Source organism: Psammomys obesus, unplaced genomic scaffold, assembly GCF_907164565.1.
Source record: "Psammomys obesus unplaced genomic scaffold, mPsaObe1.curated_primary_1811, whole genome shotgun sequence".
Lineage (NCBI taxonomy): Eukaryota > Metazoa > Chordata > Mammalia > Rodentia > Muridae > Psammomys > Psammomys obesus.
The window spans coordinates 648,645-672,904 of record NW_026596143.1 but is presented as its reverse complement, the minus strand read 5'-3'; the positions used below and the strand labels follow the sequence as shown (position 1 = coordinate 672,904).

At 38.0% G+C, this 24,260-nt stretch overlaps 1 protein-coding gene across 1 annotated transcript in view; it reads right to left on the bottom strand.

Annotated features, from left to right (window-relative positions):
* The window catches only part of Dlc1 (DLC1 Rho GTPase activating protein), a 384,088-nt gene that overhangs the window by 184,422 nt on the left and 175,406 nt on the right, over nucleotides 1-24,260 (bottom strand). The window contains exon 5 of the mRNA XM_055593391.1: nucleotides 6,480-6,513. Coding sequence (XP_055449366.1) covers nucleotides 6,480-6,513 — 34 coding nt within the window. The remainder of the gene's footprint in view (nucleotides 1-6,479; nucleotides 6,514-24,260) is intronic.

The window sequence follows — 24,260 nt, the reverse complement described above, 5'->3', positions numbered from 1 at the left end:
GTCTTTCAAGATGCTTATAGTTTATTTAATGCAGGGGACAGAAATTTAACTAGTGCTATTGGCATTAAAATGGAGACAGGAAACAGTGAAGTTTTGCAAAGAATTCTGACATTGGGCAACCCTATTATTTTTTCCAATCAAAGCTCTTTGGATATGTAAATACTAGAATGTGGTTTGGAGATTCTCACACTGATAACAGAATGAATCTCTGATGATCAGACTGGGTAAAAGGACAAGTGTCTTCTGATTTTTTTTTTTTTTTTGTCTTTTAAAAATATTTTCATCTTCATTTCCCTTTTTACTGATCAAAGGCTCCCAAGGAAATTAATACCAAATGGCACTCAGTCTGGGTTTTGTTCTTTACAGTGTTTACAAGGAGCACGGGCTGAAAGGATGGAAACCCCGGCTTTTCCTCTCACCGGTTGTCACAGAGTCATGTTTGTTTGCTGGTTTTCTGCTTTGCTCACCACAACAGAAAGTTTGCAGAGACCATGACTCCACTTTATGCTTTTGAAAAATAGCTTTCACAAGAGTTCCAGACTGAATTATTCATTATCTTGATTTTTAGCAATTTTACAGCCAACCAAATAACCTCAAGGCAGGAGAACAAACATTCTAAGGAAAACAACCAAGCCCTCCAGCCAAAGTTAGATTGGAAGTCATTTTTTTTTTTTCTCAATGGTACCCTTTACTTCTTCATGTGGGGTAGATTTCTAACTACCACCATTAATTAATTACTTGGCCAAGAGATTTGGCAGTTGTGGGAATAAATAGGAATAAAAGAGGAAGGAGAGAGAAAGTTAAATAAAAATATTAGAGGCACTTAAACTATCACTGGCATTGAATTTGAAGCATATTTGTGATTACAGTTGTTTGATTAAGCATGTTTCCACAACACCTACAAGGAAGCAGAGTTTTCTAGCTTCATGGGACACAAAGATAGCATTGTTGAATAAGAGAGGCTCATGACCTGGAGAAGAGACAACTAAGCAAGATAGCAAAACTGCAGCAGAAATGACACAGACTGTTCCTAGGAGCAGAGGACAATGGCTCACTCTGCCTGGATAATGATTCATTAAGGAGGTGATAGTACTGTCAGATCTAATAAAATGTAACAGACAGGGGAAAAGGGCCATTCTGCTTAACAGCAAAGACTACTGTGTAAGCAGACAAAAGATGTTTTTGAGATTTAATTTTGGCATGAGAGATTCCATCACAAACTGTAGTACTCTTCAAATGCATCTGGAGACTTCATTTTAGAGACGAAACTGTATCAAATTTCTAAGCCACATGCTTCTATAATAAGGAACTTTCTAATTCACTGGTGTAAATATATTTCTTCTCCACTGGATTTAATGTAAATATTTTTATTTAGAATGAAGAAAAACAATCTGTATCTTCCCCTTCCCCCAAACTGGCCACCTTTCTATTTCTGTCTCAGTTCTTATCTACCATCCCAACTTTTTTTTTCTTTTTAAGTAAGAAAAGTTCATACCCTAGATAAAGGCAGAAGTAGAGAGAGATAAAAAATTAGAAGGCATTCTCTGGTTGGATGTGGTAACTATCTACCAACCAACCAACCAACCAACCAACCAACCAACCAACCAGTGAAAAAGAAGATGTGTTTGTGTGTGTGTGTGTGTGTGTGTGTGTTGAAGGTCCTAGTGGGAAACACTTGATACATGAGGTTAAATTGCATAGAGCTTAGTTATAGGACATTATAAAAGCTATAGAGTAGGTCTGGAGCTATGCTCAGTGGATAAGAGCTTGTGTTGCTCCAGCAGAGGACTCAAGGTTTGTGGGGTGTGCAAGGTGCCTCAGAACTGTCTATAACTCCAGCTCCAGAGGATTTAAACCCTGGTCTCTGCACACATCTGCACTCATATGCACATACCCCAAACACAGATACACATATAATTAAAAAATAAATCTTAAAAAACAAACAAAAAAAAAAACTGCAGGGAAACCAGTTCTGGGCAGCGTTGAAGAACTGCAGTGAAAAGTGAAGGCTCCAGCGAGAGGGATGTCAGGAGAAGTGTGGGTTGAGGAGAAGCTGATGCTGGCAGAGGACCTTGTGCAATAAAGTCAAGCAGGAACAGCTGGATACTCTGTGAGCCTGGCCAGGTTGCTGGGAGATCCAGTTATACCACTGGACTGGGAATAAAGGATGATTATGAAAACATGAGCAAAAGGGAAATATATACTCCTCAAGGATTAATCTTTTGTAGATATTGAAGATTATTCACAAGAAAGAATTTCATTCTCAAGGAGAAAATAATTTAAAGAGAGAAGCTAAAATGTGACCAACTGGGCCTGGACTACAATGACACGTGTCCAAATTAGCTCAGATTTGTGAAGGAAATGATCTCCCTTGGCAAGGCCAGCTGTGTAGATAGTTGTTCTGTCTTGTCCGAGGAAGCACACACAGACAAGCTCGACAGAGCTAGCCTTTATGAGGCCCAGTTCACACTGGGTATGTGTCATAGAATGGGCTATATTTTTAAGACTCACTAATGGAGGACTTTTAATTTACACTGTTAAACAAGGAATGAGGAAGTGAAATAACTTGCTGAAGCCTATACAGATAGGGAGCAGATGTACTAGAGAAGAAACCAGTGGCTCATGGCTCAGTTTGTTTTTCTTTTGTTTCTTTTCTTTTTCTTTCTCTTTCTTTTTCTTCTTTAAGATGGGCCTTAATTATATATGCTAGGTTGGACTTGAGTGTTGCTGGGATTGTAGCAGACCATCGTGTCTGGTCCATTGGGCCCATTCTCTAGGTGAACACATTTAGTGACTAATAAAGATAATGAAAATATCGTAGCCTGAGGACAATAATATAGGCCAATACTTGTGAGTTTGAATCTTATTCTTTTATGATTGAATTGGTTGGTTCTAAGAATACCTATTTCCGTCCCAAGAATACATTCTGACAAAGGTTATTAAAAACAGTTTTAGTATGATTCTTTTCTTGGGAAGTTTTTGAGTAAGGTGCTGAAGAGATGCTCTCTTGGGAAGAGCAAGATACTAACTTACTGAAGTCATTCTCCAATGAGAGTTTGAGTTCCTGTAAGCAGAGTCTGAGTTCTTAATCATAACCAATTCTTCAAAATAACCTAATGTGATGCCTAAAAGACACAGCCGTTCAATAAGTACGTATGGAATGGGTGCACAGGATGCTGTTTTAAAAGTGTTTTTCTTGAAGTGCTGATTCTCAGGAGGAAGAAGATCAGGGCTAGGACTGGTGGGAAAGCACAGCAGCAGTAAAGGGAACAGGATGGCTAAGGCCATGCTAGACAACAAAGGCTACGCAAGAGTGATGGGTGCAAGGTGCTACAAATGATTCTGTTCAGAGCCTCCTAAGGCCCAGTGAAGTTGTTTTCAGCAGGCTTGGATGAGAGGTCACACAAGTTAAAAATAGACCTTCTTAGTAAGGAACAATAGGCTGCCTCATTTAGTAAGAAAAAAGAAAAGAAAAGAAAAAAAGGCAGCCCTTAGGGTAGATAGGAAGTTTTAATCCCGTTAAGGAGCTCAATTATCCAGGAAGACTGAGTAAGCCTTCTGCCTTCATCTTCACACTTCTTTCCAGTGGGAATTTAAAATTACAGGGGAGTAAATAAAGTCACATTCATATACTAAACCCTCATGATGTTTTCCATAGAATATGGCAAGCAGAGAAAGGGAAGAGTTAGATGCTTACACTCTTTCACAGCTTTTGAAATAAATAATATTTTTTTTGTTTGAATCATTTAATCTGTTGCCATTATTCACAGACTGTTCAAATACAAGGAATTACCTTGACAGATGAATTTACTAACTTTTAAAGGGTCAATTTGTTCCTAAAAATGTATTTGGATTTAAAAAAAAATGTATTATCTCATAAGCACAACACTTTGGCCAGGAATTTATAAAGTAAAATTTATTTAGGAATATATCACAGACATATAAATGCTTTCATGTAGGTAAGATGACTGGTTCTACTCACATGGATTTAAGTGTATGCGGTATGGGCCATCCATGTGCCTGGGGCTGAGCAAGGGAATGTATTTCAGCTGGTTCAATTCTTCAGCAAGATCTTACGAAAACCCATGACTTGAGTCTATCAACTTCTTTCCTCTGTTTTCAAGTTACATTGTATACATGTATGAATGTATGTATATATGTATGTATTGCTGTATGTGTGTGTGTTCCTCCGTGTTTAGAGGTTACAACACAACTTCTGTCTTTTTACTATCTGGGTCCAGGGGATCAACCTCAGGTCGTCAGGCTTGGTGGTAATGTCTTTACTGGTTGAGACAACTTGCAGAACCCCTTTTCTTCTTTTCCTGGGATAGGATCTCTCTGCAACCCTTAGGCTAGTCTGAAATTTGTTATGTAATCTAGAATTTTCTTGAACTCACAGCTGTCCTCCTACATCTAATCAGCTTTTCAGTGCTGATTAGAGGATTGTACCACCACAACTGATACATACATACATATATATATATATATGTGTATACAACATATATACATATTTATAAATATATATAAAAAATACATATATATTTTTTTTTTGAGATAGGATTTTGCTAAGTAGTCTAGGCCCATGCCTATCTACTTCTGGCATACACCTCCAGGCAGTCTATCAACTTTGAAATTTTTGCCTCCTTAATACTTAAACACAAATATTATGAAGTACGGCAGTCAATTTCATGCTACTTTCTGTTGTAGAGGAGGAGAATGTGCAAGATAACAGGAAGTAGTTGATGTGCTCTGCTTATGCTGTGTTTAATTCTGAGTTATAGCAGCATTTCTGAAATATCAGAGAAAAGATACAACAAAGGACTCCTCCATGTCCAAGTGAAACCATTTAAATGGAAGACGGAGGAGTTAGGACTTGGCTACTCTGTCTCTTCAGACAGGGCATTCCTTTCCGTCTTTCTTTCCCCATCAGCCAACAATTTATACCTGAATGGCTTCCTTGGGAGAATGAAAGAATTTGCGGTTCTTCTGGAATAAGATGACAACATTGCTCTGTTATACACTTTGTTTAAATCACAGCTGGTCTACAGAATTACAGTGACTGTCACCGCCCCAGGCAAAATGGGGATCTAAGTTGCTTTGTTTTGGGGATGTATATACACACATCTAGCCATTCAGTTCTTGTTTAACTAGACAGGCAAGCAAAAATCTGTGTGAGGCCATCACAAGGCTTAATGGCTTACTTTAACCTCACCTGATTCGAGTAGGTGTATGATTACTTAATCTGTATGATCAGAGCACATTCATCTTACAGAGTTTTGTTTTCCCTCCATAGAAACTTGAATCCACTCTCAGCATTTCCTCCTATGCTGGAGGGCTCTTGGTAGTATTAGAGTGAAGAAGTCAGACACCAATTAAACATGATAGATAAGTTTAGCTCACAGAGTTAAAGAGCAAAGATCTAGCTACAACACAAGATCCCCACAAGGAAAGGTGAACATCCCCCATTCATGTACATGAAGAAGATCGCAAGATGGCTCAATGGGTAAGGCACTCACCACCAAAATTCAAGATCCAAGTTAAGGTTTTGGAACCCATGTGGTAGAAAGAGAAAACTGACACCCATAAATTGTCCTGGGACTTCTATACCCAAGCTATTGTATGCATACTTCCTTCCACAAAATAAATACGTAAGAAAATATGAATAGACAAAAACTCATATTCCACAAGGCCTACACTCATTAGAGCACTTGAAGTCAAGACACTTTCTTTTGGTTTGATGCAGTTTGCCTCTACTGTTCATGTCTATGAACTAAATGATGTCACATGTCTTTAAACTAAGCAACACGCTTTAAATTGACAGTGCACATTCAAACTGGTTTTGCTTTTCTTTTTGTCCCTGTTTTCTTTAGGTAGAACATGGAAGACACTATTGAGAAAGATCAAGACTTTAAAGCACACAATTCCACCATTTCCAGGCTAATTTTTCCTATTTTCATGACTCTCATCAATCCTTTCCCATTTTCCCACAATACTTTGGAATAATTACAGGCATCATAGACTGTGAAAAACAACACCATCTTTTCTCCAGCAGTTCCATTGCTTCCTAACTACTTTCAGTTATGCAGTGTTCATTTTAACCATTAAGAACATCTATTTCTGACTACTGAACAAGTACTTGAGATTAAAAAGATAAAGCTTGATAAATATCAACAATCAAATTTCAAAGACCGCTCCTCCACACACTGCTCACCATCACATTTTTTCCCCTTTGAGAGACAGAGAAAAAAACTGAAATTGCAGTTATTCTGTGGCTGCAAGAAGCCTTTTAACACAATACAATAGGATGATAACAAGCCCTTTTGAGAACAGCTGCTGTATTTGCTAAGAACTCAACAACATTTCCCATAGAAATTGATGCGGTTTGTACATTTTACATAGTTAGTGAGATTTCTATTTTTAAGGTGGATTTTCATTCTAAAAAAGGTAGGAGAGAAAGCACAAGGCAAATGTCAACTCACCAGCCGTTTCCTTTTCTCCAGTACACGGAACAGCCTGAAAAAAGAAAAGAGATGCACAAAATTATGACTTGCTTAGAAAGAAATAACTGATACAATTAGGAATAATGTATCATAAATGTAGTAAAAACTACACCCAGACATTAGAAAAAAAATAGCACTGTGTAGCAGACTGTGAAGCCGTTAGACCTGGCTGTGAGAGCCACATCCTCTATTTTCAGTGATTTTCTGTTCTGAGTTAGAATCGGTCAGTATTATCTTTAGATGCCATTGGCAGTATGTTAGACTAACATACCCTCTACTTTGGGTCAATTTCTTTATCCTATTTTCGGGAGACAAAACAAAATATTTGGTCAGTGCCTGTACACTTCAAGCCTTTGGCCTTTCTCTGCTGTCAGTAGCTTTTGAGTGAGCTACACTGCCTTTTTTTTCCTGCCTTTTTTTTTTTTTTTTTTTTTTTTTTAAACAGGTGGGAAATCCCATATATTTCATAGGACTCCTGGAAAAACTCCCTCAGTAAGGCATCCTAGTTGCCCTGTAAAAAAAAAAAAAAAAAAAAAAAGCAGCCTTCTTTACTACTATTACTCTGGGAAGGGATTTCATGGGTTAATTTATTGATATGAAAGGTTTAAAATTAATAAAAAATATTGTTTTTTTTTTATTTTAAGCATAAGGGTAGGATTGAGTAAAATGAAATATTTCAAAAGTTTACAAAACACAACACAAATTATTCTTTGTGGATACCCAGAATAAATTAAGGAGCTTGAATTTCTAGTTCTCAGTCCAATTATTCTTGCATAAAACAGTACAGAGGCATTGTGTGTGTGTGTGCGTGTGTGCATGCGAATTAGATAGGCTTTTACAAGTCTATGCAACCAATAAGATTTCTATATGACAATCACTGAATACAGATTATCTAGTGCTTCTTCTGTCTTCAAGGAACATCACTTACAGAGAAGAAGCAAGAAAGCCTTTCTCACACAGGTGATATGTGGTGACTATATATGTGTGTGTGTGTGTGTGTGTGAGAGAGAGAGAGAGAGAGAGAGAGGAAGAGAGAGAGAAAGAGAGAAAGAAAGACAGAGACAGAGAGTCAGAAGGAGAGACACACAGAGACAGAGAGAGGCAGACAAAGAGGGAAGAGACAGACACAGAGAGTCAGAGACAAAGAGAAAGGCAGGGAGAAAGACAGAGACAGACAGAGGCACACTGAGAGACAGAGGGAGGCTTCTCTGAGGAATGGTGAGATATACGCTATTCTTTGAGTGAGGGATATATGCTTAGAAGGCTGTTTGATGCATTTTTTTCCCTGAAAAAAATAATAGTAGTAGGATCTTTATGACCTCTTTAGCCAAGGAGTTTTGGGCAGGGTTATGGCACTAAGTATGAATGCCTTCCTGTGGAGGGGGCCGAAATTCCCTCAGGTAACTGTTTGTCCCTTCCATAACACTCGTATACTAGTGCACCAATGAAGCAACCTTGCCAGGTCGCCATTATCAAAGCTTTTAGGATTCACAGCTGGGTAAGACTGTTGTTGACCTTTCTTGCCCAGCGTACTGCAAAGCACACTCTGGCACCATGACAACCAGTCAGCAGGGAGGAAGCTTCCAGCTTGATTTCTCTCATGTTATGTGACGAAAGTGTATGGGTTTCCAGCACAAGGGTTCTAACATCAGGTTAGGTTAAGTGACTGAGAGTACTGGCAATGGAAGCCTTTTGATTGCTGACAAGGTTGAGGGTGTAAGTGACAGGCAATTAAAGAATACTTATGAGGAAGTCCCCCAGAGTAAGAAAACCAACTCACACTTTCTTAGTGTTTAGTAAATGTAGGCTAAACTTTCACCTGCATAAATCCTCAGAACTGCCTTGTAATGTCCTGCAGATTACAATAGTTTGCGTGCAGTCCCCTGGTCAATTACGGAAGCTAGGACATACAGTTTGGCATGTTGGCCTGGATGTCTGTTTATCAGAGCATTCTAGTTGATGGAGAAAACAAGCCTGTGACGTTCTGTGACAATATATTGAGTGAGATTGCAAAAATATATGTGCATATATTTGTTTGGGACAGTCAGAAGTTAGACAATAGTCCTCTTCTTATAGTTAAGACATTTGAAATAAATTAAAACTCTTGCCCAAAACTACAATCTGACTTTCAACAGACAGGACTTTCCTATATTTGATTATAAAAATGTATTCATAAAACGTAAAATATTTAATAAAATTACAATCATTGGGTTGAGTTATAAGACAAAACTATCTCACCCTTCACATGCCCCGTGCCCATATTTCAGTGGCTAATGCTGATTACTTTGGAATCTTACCATGTTCCTCATGCTGCTTTAATTTACCAAATCTCATTTCTATTAAGTAACTGCAACAGTCATAATAAAAAGTAGAAAAAAGGGAGTCAAAGTTTAATGTGCCTAGACGGTGATAATGTCTCTTTTCAAGTAAGACCACCTCATAATAACTGGATAGCTCATCACTGGCTTTTTTTTTTTTTTTTTTTTTTTTTGAGGCAAATTGATTCTCTAGAAAATGATTTGTGTGTAAATTGACTATGGATGTAAGGCATTGAAGCAATTGGAAAATGCTGACACTTAGTATCCAGTTAATTAAAGGTTTTTGTTCTTTTAAATTGCATGTCTTATGATATCTTGAGCACAAAAATCTGACAAGTTTCTTCAGTGTGGAATTCACAATTTAGTTGACAAAGATACATGAAAAGGCAAAAAAAAAAAGTCCCTCAGAACGGATGGTGAGTGACAGTGGTGAGCTCTATCACTGGTCTGGTGTTAAACGAAATGATCAGGTGGTAGATGATCAGAATTACCCAGGTGCAGGGCTGAAGAGCTGACTCCTCAGTGGTAAGGACACTTGTTGCTTTTGCTTTTACAGACGACCCAAGTTTGATTCCCGAAACCCACTTTGAGTAGCTGATCTGACATCCTCTTTTCTGCATTCTAGGACACCCATATATGTTGCATATGACATGAATATAGCAGTAAAAATATAAATTTAAATCTTAAAACAAAAGATTATCCAGGTGGAAATGAAATGGTTTCAGGCACTGGATCCTTTGGAAGAAGGCATTGTTCAAGAGATTGGCTTTTTATCCCTTGCTTTAAAGATAGGTACGATGAATATAGTTGGGTTTTTGTTTTAAAGTCCAAGAGTCTCTCTCTCTCTTTGTCTATCTATCTATCTATCTATCTATCTATCTATCTATCTATCTATCTATCTATCTATCTATTTTTGGTATTAGCAGAAACTTCTCATGCAAACCGGCTGTATATACTCAGTTAAATATAGGTGTTCATCAAACCTACTTTTTGTGGACTACCAAATACAATTGTTGCTTAAGAGAGAATTCCCATAGAAAGCATATTTTCAAATTTGTTAGGGACCCTGGCTAATAGCAGCCATGTGTTCATTTGAACTGCCTCTTCAGGAAGTTATTTAACATTTCTGGCAATAAAACTATTAAATAGGGTTTTCTGCTGGCCATATGGGTTCTCTGTAACTTCATATTTTTTTCTCTCTCAATGGAACAAAGGAAAGTCTCCTAATAACTTCCAAATGAGAGGGAAAATCATTCACATTTTGTTATTCTCCTCTAAGATATCCAAGTAATAAAAAAATCATCATTTCTATGGCTCTGAACCACCACTGCCTGCCCATATTCTGAGCTTCTAAAGTTCTCCCAGGGAAGGGTGTTAGTCCTTGTTGGACAGTTAAGGTTATATTACACTTGAAATTTTAGTAAATGTCATTGAAAAGAGGCTCTTTAGTAAAGGAAGAGGAAACAATTTGCCTTAGTGAGCACTCTTAAAGCTGTGTGTGGGAGCTTGGCTGGCTGCTCATGTTTTCGGATGGGAAATACGCTCAGGGAAGTGCTGTCTTTGACGTGACTTGTGGAAATTTTACCTATGTCTGTCAAGTTTTTTGGTTTCCTGTCAGTCCTCTGCACTGATGGGATGAACTCCACCTGGTACCTTTGGGAACTTACAGCAACAACTATACTATGCTATACTATACTATACTATACTATACTATACTATACTATACTATACTATACTATACTATAGATGGCAGCATTAGGAAGACAGGTCATACCCGAATGCACTCCAGCACAACATGCTCCGTTACAATGTCAATGAAAAGATTCTAACTGAACTTGTTTCTTCTGGATGATTTTAGATGGAAATGATATAATTTTCTTCAATAATGAATGAATTTTATCAATATACTTTCCCCTCAGTTATATAAAACATTGTCCTTCTTGTGTTCGTTATTTGGAATCAGTACCACATAACATCACTAGCAAGAAGGCTCTTTTGATGGTCAGTCTCTTCAAAGAATAGGGAAATAGTCTAGAAGCTGTACTTCTGGGCTCCCTGAAAGGTCAGCTTGTTACTTTCCTTTACAGAAAGCACCCTGACTGGCAGTTTTTATTTTCTCTCTATTTTTCTGTCTCTGTCTCTCTTTGTGCTTGCTTACTCTCTCTGTGTTTATTTGGAATGATTTCAAATATCACAGATGTTTCCATAGAAGTGTCTGCAATATTTTGATTTTTCCCCCGTAGGACTTTCTTCCACTTCCCTTTTAAAAAGTAGTTAAATTCATAAAGAATTAGTGACAGTATAATTGATTTTCTTCCCTTTAAAATGCTCACATTTGTTCTCAGAAGCATTTGGTAGAGAAGATTTCACAGTGAGTAATTATGTCCTTAGAAATAATGGGGAAGTATCCACCAGTGCTGAAAAGCCCAAGCCTCAAATGAGGGTTCAAGAGTCCAGTATAGGCAATAGCAAGAGCTTGGGACTCAGTTGACAACAAAATTTTGAGTTTACCTTTCTTTGAGCAGTCATGAAAGGAAACATCAATGAAAAGAGGGTAGGTGGGGTAATAGTCTTCTTCTTCTTCTTTTTATTTTTCTTGTTCTTCTTGTTCTTGTTTTTCTTGTTCTTGTTCTTGTTCTTCTTCTTCCAAACTGGTTTGAAATCCTTCCAGTGATTTCATACAGCATATACTCAATGGTGTCAGTTTGCTTTCAAGTGTATGAAGAATTTCACTGGAAAGTGGGCTCTGATGGGCCATATGATGGGCAATACGATATCATCTATTCCATGCTATGAAGTATTTCTCTAGTGTTTGAGATTCTCTTTCAGGAACATCTACATGGTGGAGGAAGGTCATTTAGAGGTCATAAAAATGTTCTCCAAAGACCACCTTCATAATTTTTCCTATGCCTCTCTATAAATTGTTTATTTAATACTTTAAAAAACACTAAAGAAATGTCTCTTTTTAAACTTTATTTCTATAGGAAATGCATGTATTTGTGGACTTTTTTTAGCTACATTATTCTTAATGTATACTCAGTTAAGTGACTACTTAAATTTATCATACTTGCTTCTGATTGAGCTGGTCTTTCACCTATGGTCTATGTGTCATTCTTAGAAAGAATTCCTTTTGTTTTTTTTCTCCATCATGTTGGCTCTGAGGATGCCAAGCTCTCAGCTGGCTAAATGAATGTTGGCTGACAAAGTGCAGCTAGACTAGAACCCAATTCAGAGCAGTGTCTTTTATGCACAGGGAGCCCAAAGGTCATCTACCTTTCCCAGTGTTCACAAGTCCATTTAACTTACTTTCTTAGCTAGCTCACGGTGGAATAAAGAAAGTTCACTTTCAGAAAATTATCAAGACCCACCCCTATATACCTTCAATTACAAAATCTCCAAAATTATTCTTTTATAGGATGTACTGCTTTATATTTCTCAAATCTGATCTATGAAAGTTTACAAAAAATACCACAGGCCTGGAGAATAACTTTGAGCAAAAATGGCAAATAACTTATTCTGAGAGCAATTGATTTAGTGGCTCTGTTTCGATTCCCGAATGGACAGTCTCAAGCAGTGTGTTCTGTACTTTTCAGCGTTACACCCACGCCAGATCTGTTCTTCAGAGCACTCACTCAACCCCACAAGGGCTCTTTTCCTTTTCTCCAGGCTTTGCTTTTTCAGGCCAAGTCACAGGTTTTTGTTGGTATGAAATCCTTCTCATGGGATGTGCCAGGAATCCTTAAGAAAGCTGTCTCTGATGAAGGGTATTAGTTAATGATTGTCCTCACTCTTTCTGGAGCTTCAGCCCTTGGTAATGATGCTCTGCTTTCCTCTTTCTCTTGTGCCCTGGTTTGGTTAATCAGTGTCAGGTACATGGTAAGTACTCACCAGCTGAACATTCTTCTAACTAAGTGTGATGATAACCTGAAAGAAATGGAAGACATACTGCACAGGGCAGTGATGTAAGAATATGAGGGATGATTGATCCTAAAAGCCGAGGTAACATGAGTAATGTTAGGATCTTTCTTGTTATAATTAGCTGCTGATATTTAACCACTTTCTAGAATTTTCTGGGTGGTTTCCTTATCAATGAAATTGTTGCAAAGAAATGGATTACTAGAGTCCTTGTGAGTAACTGACTGATTATATTTGGTCCTGAGGTAAAAATAATTATATAGTCATTAATAAATAATGCAAAGCAAGGTTGTCGGTATCTTTTTCTTCCATTACATAAACTTGTTTCTGCAAATTTATTCCCTCAAGTCTTGAAAGATTTATGATATTTTGAGAAAATGTTTTTTTTTTTTTTGTTTTTTGTTAAAAACTTTCATTCAGTCTTACAAAGCCGGGAGTACAGACTAGAATCCTCAGCACTCACTGTCAATTTGTAGGTCTATCCAAAGCTATTACTATACATGTCTATCATTTACTTTCTTATGAGTGAGCAAGAGCTGTTATGTGATTTAATTCCTCGAATGGGGAGGAGACTTAGTTCTCGATGTTTTGAATGAGTGTGTACATGGAAGTAAGCCCTGTGTCAAAATAAAAAAAAAAAAAAAAGCAGAACATTTGATTGTTTATGTGACTTCTGAACTGTAGGCGATACCTCAGGCCACCAGTTGCGTTTGGTAAAAGTTGTTTTTCTCTCTTTATTGTTGAAACGAAATCACATTAAGTAAACAAATTAACAGATTTCATTGTGATGTTTCCATGCATGAACACATTGAGATTCAATAAATTTCTCTCTCCCTACTTCTTGTTTTTCCTTCCCTTCCTCTCTTTCCCACTGTTTCCCCTCCTTTTCTCTAACAGTATCTCTTCTACTTTCAAGTCACTCTATCACCTTTTACTCTTACCTTGATAGGTACCTAGCCTGATTCTATAGCTTGGTTATTGTGACGTGTTACAATAAACATCAGAGTTCAAGTGTCTCTCTGTATTCTGACTTAGATTCCTCCAGGTTTATTCCCAGGAATGTTAAAGCTAGATCACAAGGTAGTTCTATTTTAGTTTTTCTTAAAGAATCCCCCTATTGATTTCCACAGTCATTGCTCTAGTTTATAGTCTCATCAACAGTGTTATTGTTTTCGTATATACTTGCCAATATTTACTATTGTTTATTTTCCTGATGATGGCCATTTTGAGTGGGATGAGATGGGATCTCATTGTAGTTTTGATTTGCATTTTTCTGATGGAAATTATTAAACATTTTTTCCTACAGTTATTGGACATTCATACATTTTCTTTTTGGAAATCTTTTTATATTATTTGGTTTACTGATGGGATTGATGTTATTTTTATCATTTTTTTGGATTCTATGTATAGTCTAGGTAGTAATCCATGGTTATGTGAATAGCTAGTAAAGAGTTTTTTTTTCCTATTCTGTAAGCTGTCTCTTTAGTCTTTTGATTGTTTCTCTTGATGTGCAGAAAGAAGCCTTTTAATTTAAAGCAATTCTCTTCATAAATCCTTGCTTTTTTTGTTTTCAAGCTTTTGAATTTCTAGCCCGGAAACCATTGTCTAAGTCTAAACTGTGAGGCATTTTCCCCGTGTGTACTTTCCTCCAGTCATTTAAAAGTTTGTGTCTTAGTTTACAGTGTGTAATCTATTTTGAGTTGAACTTTGTATATGTTGAGAGACAGGGAGCGCGTTTCAAGTGTTTATGTATATATATCCAGTTTTCTCATCATGATTAGTTGAAAACTTGTCTTTTTTTCCATTGCATGTTAGAATAGGTGATTATAGCGTTGTGTTATTTCTCAATATTCTCTTCTGTTCCATCGGTTGGCACATCTATTTTTCTAGCAGAGCCACCCTGTTAACTCTAGCATATTTTGAAATTGAGTGTTGTGATACTTCCAGTATTGTTCTTTCTGCTCACGATTGCTTGGGTTCTCCAAACAAAGTATTTTCTGTTTCCATATGAATATTAGAATTTTCAAGAACAACATTTTGATGACTGTTATAGGTGTTCTGATAGAGATTGCACTGAATGTATAAACTGATCTTGTTAATATGGACATTTAAAAATACTAGCTAGTTTTTATTGAAATTTGTCCCCCACCTCTCAAATTTCACCAAACTAAAATTAATTTCATATATTTAGCAAGTTGTTGATGTACAACAAGCATAAGATTATATGTCATATACATATAATGTTGGTCAATAGAATGGAAAAAACATATATTTTTAAGAATTAATGTATTTATTAATGGTTTAACATAATCCCATATAATTGTTAGTTTAAAAGTAAAACAGCTGGCATTGTGAATTTGTTTTCTTTTTTTTTTTTTTCTTAGTCTCTTAAAAGGCTAACAGAAAAAATATTTCATTCATATCTATCTGGGTCATTTAAATTATTACCAATGATATTAAAATAAAAGGTTAAATTCACATCAAGAGTTGAGAGCTTGCATAATTATCCATGTCCCCCCCAACTCATCCCAAAATGTAGTAATATTGACATTGTTTCATGATCTGCAGCATGCAAACATTTGGTCAAAACACCACACCATTATATCTGAGCAGCAGCAGAAAACTGTTTGAATAACATCCATAAATTTACTTATGACAAACTCTAGCCTTGTTCACTGAGTTGGAATTTACTTTTATCACACCTTGTACCATGTAAGTGAGCCTTTGGCTGGGAGCCAGAAATATTTTTGTTGCAGTGAGATAGGCCTTGTAGCGCTACTCACTGACAAATTTGATTTGAAATATGCGTCTTTTGGACTCTGTAACCTCTGATGTCCACAATGCCAGGATCTGTTATGATGCAGATATTCATTCCTTCCTGAAGGCAAAGCTTCTCTAATTTTTATTGCAGGCCTGAGGGGACAGAAACTGCTGGAAGTGGAAACTAACGAGGTAATTTGGAGTTCTAGAACATTCATTGAAAACAAAAATATAACATGAGCGCTTTCGGAAATAGGAATGGTAATAAATAACACATGAATAGTTGATGTGTGAAAGTTATAAGCAATATTAACATTGATAGTCTCTTTGATTCCTGGCCACTGTGAAGTGAACACTGGCCTTTGTCCTGATGTAGTTACTGCTGCCTTGTGAGCAGGCAAAGGAGCAAAAGGAGCCTGAATAAAAATCTCTGAAACTGTGAACCAAGATACTACTTTTCTTCCTTAACAAGAAAATTGAGATCATGTAAATTCTTCTGCCCTGTGAGCCCTTGGTGCTGAGGTGAGGCATCTGTGTTATCATTTTGAGTCAAAAGCCTAGATTGATCTGTAAGATATCAGAGGTCTTTGCCATCCAAAGAAGAAAGGTGGGTTCATTTAGAGGTGACTTGCTATTAGGAACTTTCGGTTATCTCTTATCATCAGTATAAAAAGTACTCTAGGACAAATTTCCCTTATCAATAAGGTCATGGACCAATTACTGTGACTTCAGAGTGGACCCAAATCTCTCAAGTTGGTGTTGGTCTCTGTTGCTCCAGATTTCCTTTCTCCTCTGTTCTTCCTCCAGGAAAGCCGATTCGGATGCTGGATGGAACCATATACCCTAGAAAGCCTAGGATAATTTTGATTGGCACAGGATTTACAACCAGCATGTTCACTTTTGATGACACAAAGTAGCAATAACTGGATTAGAATAAACCACCGAGGTTTGCATGTCCTCCTTTGGTAGTCTTGTCTATTATTGTGTAAGATGCAGATGCAAAGAAGAAATTTCTCCCTTTAGTATGAAGTCTAAGAAGAAAGATAACTATGAGATAACCTTATCCGAAGTTAACCTAACACTCACCCCATTCTTCATGCAAGAATGATATGGAGGTTAGGTTAGCCAAGTGCTCTGACACAAGTGCATAGAGGTGTATAACTCCCGATTTCAGGGGGTAACAGAACCTCTGGTGATGCTCTGCCATGGGCCCCGAGGAGATACAATTAGACAGCCCTGCTCTGGTGATCAGTGCAGCTGCAGGGGGACGATGTAAGGAAGGCTCAAGTGAAATGTGTGGGGTGAGCAAAAGAGTGTGGAGGTTTGACTATGGAGTGTGAAGTGGTAAGTTTCTCTCGCTAGCGTGATTTGACTCTTTCTTGCTTGGAATGCATTTGTCAGGCTGATGTAATTGTTGAGAGATGTGTTTTTCTTTCTGGTAATTAAAATTAATTTTAACAACTTGTTTAGCTGTCAGAAGTGTTCCGGTTTGGATAATTTATATGCGAATGCTACAGGGTTCATATATAAATGGGAATGGGGTTCATGAGTCCTTTTTTCTGTAAGAGAAGTTATTGGCACTTATTGTTATAGGGAGAGGTGGTGTCTTTTTTTTCTTTAACAGTGTAGCCACTGATAACATCCATCGTCAGGTAAATAACCATCCAGCTGTGCTTGTATAAGGAATGGTGATTGCATTCAGCCGGGAGCAGCAAACCAAACCAAAGAAGATAAAGGTCATGAAACTAGGAGGGAACTTGTTTAGAAGCAGGGGTTTAGGGATATCGTGAAGGTATTGGGGGTGAGGATGCCCAAAATACATTATATACATGTGTGAAATTCCCAAACAATAACAATAAGTGTCTTCTTTTAAGTGCAAAGTTGAAAGCTTTCAGATTAAGGGAAAAAAAAAATCTCTTGGGAGGCTGTAAGATCGTCTATAGTCATCTGTGACCTGTTTCACTCTGCAAAGTCATTGATGATATCACGGTGTCTACTTGCTGATTTAAATATCACTGTATGTGTATGACAAACATGATCCAAGAAGAGTTTTATGATCCCAGGCTTCCACTGGGAGTCTTGGAACATACTCAGCCTTGATAGGGTAGGACCACCACACAGAGGAGAGGGTATACTTCAAAACCTGCATCTATAAGTGAAAGCAAAAGTTGAGGAAAGTGGAAAGGAGTTGAGAGATGCCACCCAAGAAAGAGAGCGTGATTCCAGCTGCCAGCCATTCTTTAAAAGACTGAGCAAAAGACTTCAATGACATAGGAAACAGTCAACATTTACTGACACTGAGTACTTGCTTTCTGCCAGTCACTCTTTTCCATCCCTTCCTTTAAAGAATCACTTTCACCGAGTTTGTTCTTTGAAGATTTCATATTTGTATATAATGCATTCTGGTTACTGTTGTCCCCTGTGGTGGTTTGATTGATAAGTGTCCGCCATAGGCTCAGGTATTAGAACACTTGGTCCCCACTTGGTGGCGATGTTTGGGAAGGTCATGGAATCTTTAGGAGGAGGAAGTACATCACCGGGGCAGCCTTTGAGGGTTTATAGCCTTATCCACTTCCTCTTCCTTATCTACTTCCCGTGTGTAGATGAAAATATAGTCACCCAATTTACTGCTTCTGTTTCCATGGACTCTTTGACACAGACTGTGAGCCAAGCAAGCTCTTTTTTTCTTAATTTTCTTTGATCATGGCATTTTATCACAGCGACAGAACAGTAATTAACACAGTCCTCCTCACTGATCACCCCTGCAGTTCAAGAATTCCACTTCCTTTCTGATAGGTCCCTTTCCCCTATTCATGCCTCTTTGTTTTTGTTTGGGTCTTGCTGAGTTTAACAAGTGCCATCAGAGTCACAATGAGATTGGAGCTCTCTGGTGGGTTATATAACTGAAGACAATTACCCTCCCACTTCACTCCAGTACCCATCAGCCTTAGTATCCCTTGAGCCCGCAATTCGCAATTCACGATTGAGCATTGATAAGACCCGTCTTGTGCAAGCCCATGGCAGGCTGCCACAACAGCTGTGAGATCATGAATGTCCTGGCTGTGTCATGCAGAAGATAGCATTTCATAGCCCTTGTCCACTTTTTTCTAGCATTTACATTCTTTCTTCACTCCTTCTACGATGTTCCCTGAGTCTTAGAGGCAGTGGTGTAACCGTCCTGGTTAGGGCTGACCACTCAGTTGTCACCTATTCTCAGCACCTTGGGCAGCCACGGATTTCTTTTCAGGTAAGTGTTACTCTCAGTTCTTATGGGACAAATTTTTCTTTTCAATGAGTGGTGACAAAGACAGATAGCTGCACTAGCTGCCAGTTGTTCAGGAAGCTCCATGATGCAGCTTCTGCAGATCATCATGGCTGGGGCTGGGGTGGGCTTTTTTTTTGTTTGTTTCAACGAAGCTGCCTTTGAATCATCCATACTCCCGAATGCAATTCCTTACCAATATTCCTGTGAGGAACCCCAAAGGACTGTCTGATTAACTGAGGTAGGCTTGGGTGGAATTTTATCTTTACTCTTTTGTGAATCCCCTGTCTGCAGTGAATGGATGTTTGTCCACATCTCTTTGGGATAAAGTCACACAATACCTGTTCTTTTTTTTGTCTACACTACCTCTCCTGGGCTAGAATATTTCATTTTCTATCAATATTCTGCACTGTGGATGGAAGTAAGTTAGACAGGATATTGCTTTCAAGTGCTGGAATGTGGCAAGGAAGGAGGAACTGAAGGCTGGGCGTTGTTGAGATGCTCTGTGAGCCTGTGCTATGGCTTGAATAGGAACAATAAATTTTAACACAAAGTTAAACCCTTTTACTACATGTCAACCCTAGGCTGGCCAGGCTTTCCGTCTTCAAATTTTAAATCAGACATTACTGGCTATGGGTACATTTACCAGAACAAAGGAAATATTTCTCTCTCTCTCTCCCTCCTTCCCTCTCTTTCTATCTCTTTCTTTTTCTCTCCCTTCTCCCCCACCTTCCAGTGTGTGTGTTTCTGAAAAGGGAAAAAGAGGCTGTCAGATGTCAGAAGTTGAAGTTACTGCCCAGCCTGGGTGCTGGGAACTGGGCTCTGGTTTGGTGTAAGAGCAGGACATTCTCCTAACCACTGAGTCACCTCTTTAATTCATAGTTTTTTGACTATGATAGAAAATGTGCATTTTCATGAGATTCATTGGATGCCTAGCATTTCAGTTTTCTGTACTGTCTCCTCTCTAAAGAAACAACAGTAGGTGAGGTGAGCTTCTCATCTGGACACTGACAAGTCATGGGTATAACAGAGATTGTTTTTATGGGTATGAACTTTTTCATCACTTACGATGTCAAAGGTCTTATTTATAATTATTTCAACACAGTTTCTGTTATTACCACAAAGTACCCAAGGTAGGCTACTTTATAAAGAAAAAGGTTTTATTTTATTTCATGATTCTGGAGAGGAAATGTATAGTGTACATAACTTGTCATGGTTCTCTTGCTGGGGAATTTTGAGGCAATACAGGGTATCACAGGACAAACACATGTCCATATGTTGTATGATCTGGACTACCCATCTCCTACAGACTTCCAGAATTCAGTTTTGGGAATGCCCCTCTGATCTAGCCCCACCCACTTTCCAGAGCTAGGATGTCTAACTAGCAATGTTTGGACTAATGTTCTTTACAGCCTTTGTTACTTCAGAGCAGGAGACCACGTTTCGACTCATGTAGTCCTGGGGACAAGGAGACCACACCCAATCCACAGCAATACCTGTCATCAAGCTCAAAAGCAACTGGTTTAGTGACAATGTACAGAGCTGCTTTTTAAAGTAGGAGCACATCAGGAAAAAAAAATGCCAAGAAGTCGGGGAGGAGAACAGGAAGATGCCCAGCCTGGAGGTAACTTCATTGCATGATCACCCTGTTACCCACTCAAGCTGAGGCGGTATGCCAGCATTGTTCCCCCAGCAGCTGTTCAGTGCAGCCTGCCTCTCCTACCCAGGTCCTCCTGGCATTCAACAGCATTCTTCTGTTGAATTGTATTACTTCATTATCAGGGTCAACACAATGCTGGCTTGGCTTTTGGCTGATTAGGTTGACCTAACACAAATGAATTCTAGTTTCTTTCTTTTTCTAAGACAGAGTCTTACTCTTAAAGGCCACCCTGGCCTCTCTGCCTGGCAACCCAAGCACAGCCCAGAGTGCTGGCAATGCAGGCATGTGCTACCACTCTTGAGAACCCTAGCTGGAGACATCCATAAGATGAGCCTTTATCATCTCCAGCTTCCTTCTTGTTGCTGATTGAGAATATTTGACCTTATGACTTCTAGGGTCTCCCAAGTGGGTTGCAGACTCATCCTGTTCACTCTTCATTATAAGAGACTTGAATCTTGGGGCTCTCCTCACCTTTGTATTGAACGTACCTTATTCAATGATCTATTTACTGGAATTAACAAAGGAAATATTTGGTTTTACATTTTAAAATAAAACTATGACAAAATACTCTCTTTTCCTTGTAAATGGCATACAATGTATCAGGGCTCTTACACCAGCAAAGTGGTCATGATACTGATTGCCTAAAATAAAAAAAATGATAATAAGAAAGAATACTGCATTTCAAAACCTCATCCAGACTTCACTAACTATGAGGCTCAACGGGAAACTTGTCTGTAAAAGAAACAGAGACTTCAAGGTGATTCCAAAAATAGGATGCCCGAGCACTTCAGTGCATTCTAGAGACCCCGTCAATGTCTTCTGTGTGACAGTGCCCTTTCCGTCCCGCCCATTACCCTCTGCACAGGCCCCATCATGCACCATGGGAAGCATGAGTGAAAATGGGACACATCTGATTCTGGGACACCCAGAGGGTCTTCTGACACTTCTGTCACATCCTGTCACAGAAGCAAAGAAAATCTTTTCAAAGTAGCTACTTGTCAGCTGTCCTGATGATGTTTCACACCTGACACACAGTCCAGATCAAAGAGATGGCCTGATTTTTTAGGCACCTTTTATGGTAACTCTGCAAGTGTGCAACATTCCTTTTTTCTTTTCTTTCTTTCTTTCTTTCTTTTTTTTAGAGCAGACTTTTTATATTTCTGGAATTGACTTACAAGAAAAATGTTCATTTTGTTATTTTTTTGAATTTACAAGTTCTATTTTTTAATATATATTTTTTATTTATTACAATTTATATCACTTTGTATCCTAGCTGTACTCTCCTCCTAATCCTGCCCTCCCTCCCTAATCTCCCATGCCCCTCACCTGGTCCACTGATAGGGGAGGTCTTCCTCCTCTTCCCTCTGACCCTAGCCTAGCAGGTCTCATCAGGACTGTCTGCATTGTCTTCCTTTGTGGCCTAGTAAGGCTGCCTCTCTTCGCCCTCAGGGGGAGGTGATTAAAGAGCCCGTCACTGAGTTCATATCAGAGACAGCCCCTGTTTCCATTACTGTGGAACCCACTTGGAGACTGAGCTGCCATGGGCTACATCTGAGCAGGGGTCTTAGGTTATCTCCATGAATGGTCCTTTGTTGGAGTATCAGTCTCAGAAAAGATCCCTGTGCCCAGATATTTTGGTTCTGTTCTCCTATTTTTTTTTTTTTTAGTCTATTTTTAATTCCTAGAATGTTTTCCTTTTTGTAGTATTTGGGTCAAAACTCCATCTAAAATGATGCATCTCCTCTAATTTTCTACCCTGGAGATTTTGAGAGTTGGAAAATTAAAGATTTTATTGTGGTAAGCCCAAAAGATATTTCTTTTTACATGTATTATCTCACTGAAGTCTTTAATATAATGGTTTTGTTTCAAAAACTTTAATCTATTTTCCTTCACAATAAGAAAAGTTCAAAGTAAAAAATTTCTTATTTTAAATAATTTAATTTGTTAATCAAAATAAACAAAATCTTATCTAGTGTGTGTTTTATTGGCAGCCATTGTTATTATTGTTTGTTGTAGTTTTTAGACACAACCAAATATCTGTTGCTAAAGTGGAGCCTTAATTGTATTAGTTCTAGGTTCAAAGCATTTTGCTCCTGTATATATTTGATTGTGACAGAGACATAATATTTCATGTCTGTGTCACAATCAAAATTTTATTGTAAGGTACAAACTATTAAACTGACTTCAATTTTAAACTTTGGGTTTTGTATAGCCTTGACATTCTACTGTATGACTAAACCCAGTTTAGGACCTGAACTGTGCATTTAATACTTTTAAAACTAGGGTAAAAGCCTGAAGAAGGTTAAATACCTTTTACCAGAACTCTTTCAGGTATAAAGTTTTAGCTTATTTTTAATGTCCTAAATTTTAAATGGCTCTTAGTCTGTATTGAAGTATCTCTTTCTCATGGGAAAGTCTCTTTTAATAAAAAGCACAGACTGCCTGGAACCACACAGATTCTAGAAAGTGCTGTCCACAATGCAGGAAGGTTCTGGGCTGAGAACTTATTGTGATAGCTTCAAAAATGGATGTGCGAAGTCTAATGTGCTCTCTTTTATAAGATGCACCAAGTTGCTCTCTGTCATAGTCCACGGTAGAAGCGATGGCTTCCTAAGAGCTCTCTCTCTCTCTCTCTGGAAGGCTTGCAATGGGGAAAAGCTAACTGCCGTGACACCAGAGTTCAAAGGCATCTATGTGTGGTTTTCATGCTAAAAGTGACCCACACTGACTGGGGAAAACCTCGTAGTAGTGGCTAACCTTCAGACTGATGGCAGCCTGAGCAGGATGTACAGCTAGAGCCAGCAGCTGCTTCTGAACTGAATTCCTGACCTATGGAGGGAGGACTGAGTATGATAATAAATGTACGTCACTGCTTCATTTTATCTATCTATCTATCTATCTATCTATCTATCTATCTATCTATCTATCTATCTATTTGAGACAGGGTTTCTCTGTGTAGACTTGGCTGTCTTGGATTCACTTTGTAGACCAGGTTGCCTCAAACAGAGATCCACCTGCCACTGCCTCCCTGAGTCCTGGGATTAAAGGTATGTGCTACCATGCCCAGCTACATCATTATTTTAAGGTGTTTAATTTGGGAACAATTAATCTGTAAACAGTATAAAATACATTTTACCTACATGTTTAAACACTTATGTCTGCATTCATACATATCTGCAGTGCTGTGACCAAGCTAAAATTCTTCTCATGCTCTATGAAGTTACATGTTTCATAGCTCCTTTAAAAGATGTTTCCAGGTTCAACTCTTTTATCTTTAATGTTATAAATCAGAAATTTCTCCTTCTAAAATTAAATAGCAATTTTTTGGTGGTAGACCAAATGGAGAGATGCAAAAAGGTAACTGCTATTTTGTTGTTGTTATAATTTTCTCACTACACTTTACAATGAAGCATTTTTGGTTCTGTTGATAATTGTTATTTGTTTAATTTTTATTACTGATGTCTGTGTATCCTTCAATGTATCTTAGTGATAATTAATTTCTACCCTTAGGGAAATTAGATTTCTCAACTAGCATTGATGTAAGTATATATATATATATGGTCAGGTACGTTATTGATAACATATTTAAATATATGCTGAGCTAAGGCTATGCAGCAAAAGGAATGCCTTGTTGTTTTTGAATATTTACATATTTTATTTTATGGTAATCCCATAAGGCATCAAATAGGCATTTCATTAGTTAGTGATAATATTTATTTTGAAAAGCAAATGCTTTTTGGATTGTAAAGTAAATATAATTTAGACTTTGAAAATATGGGCAGATGTCCCAGTTCTGCATTCCTGAGGTTAATCCAGCCATATGGCTCATGGCTTATGTGTCAAAA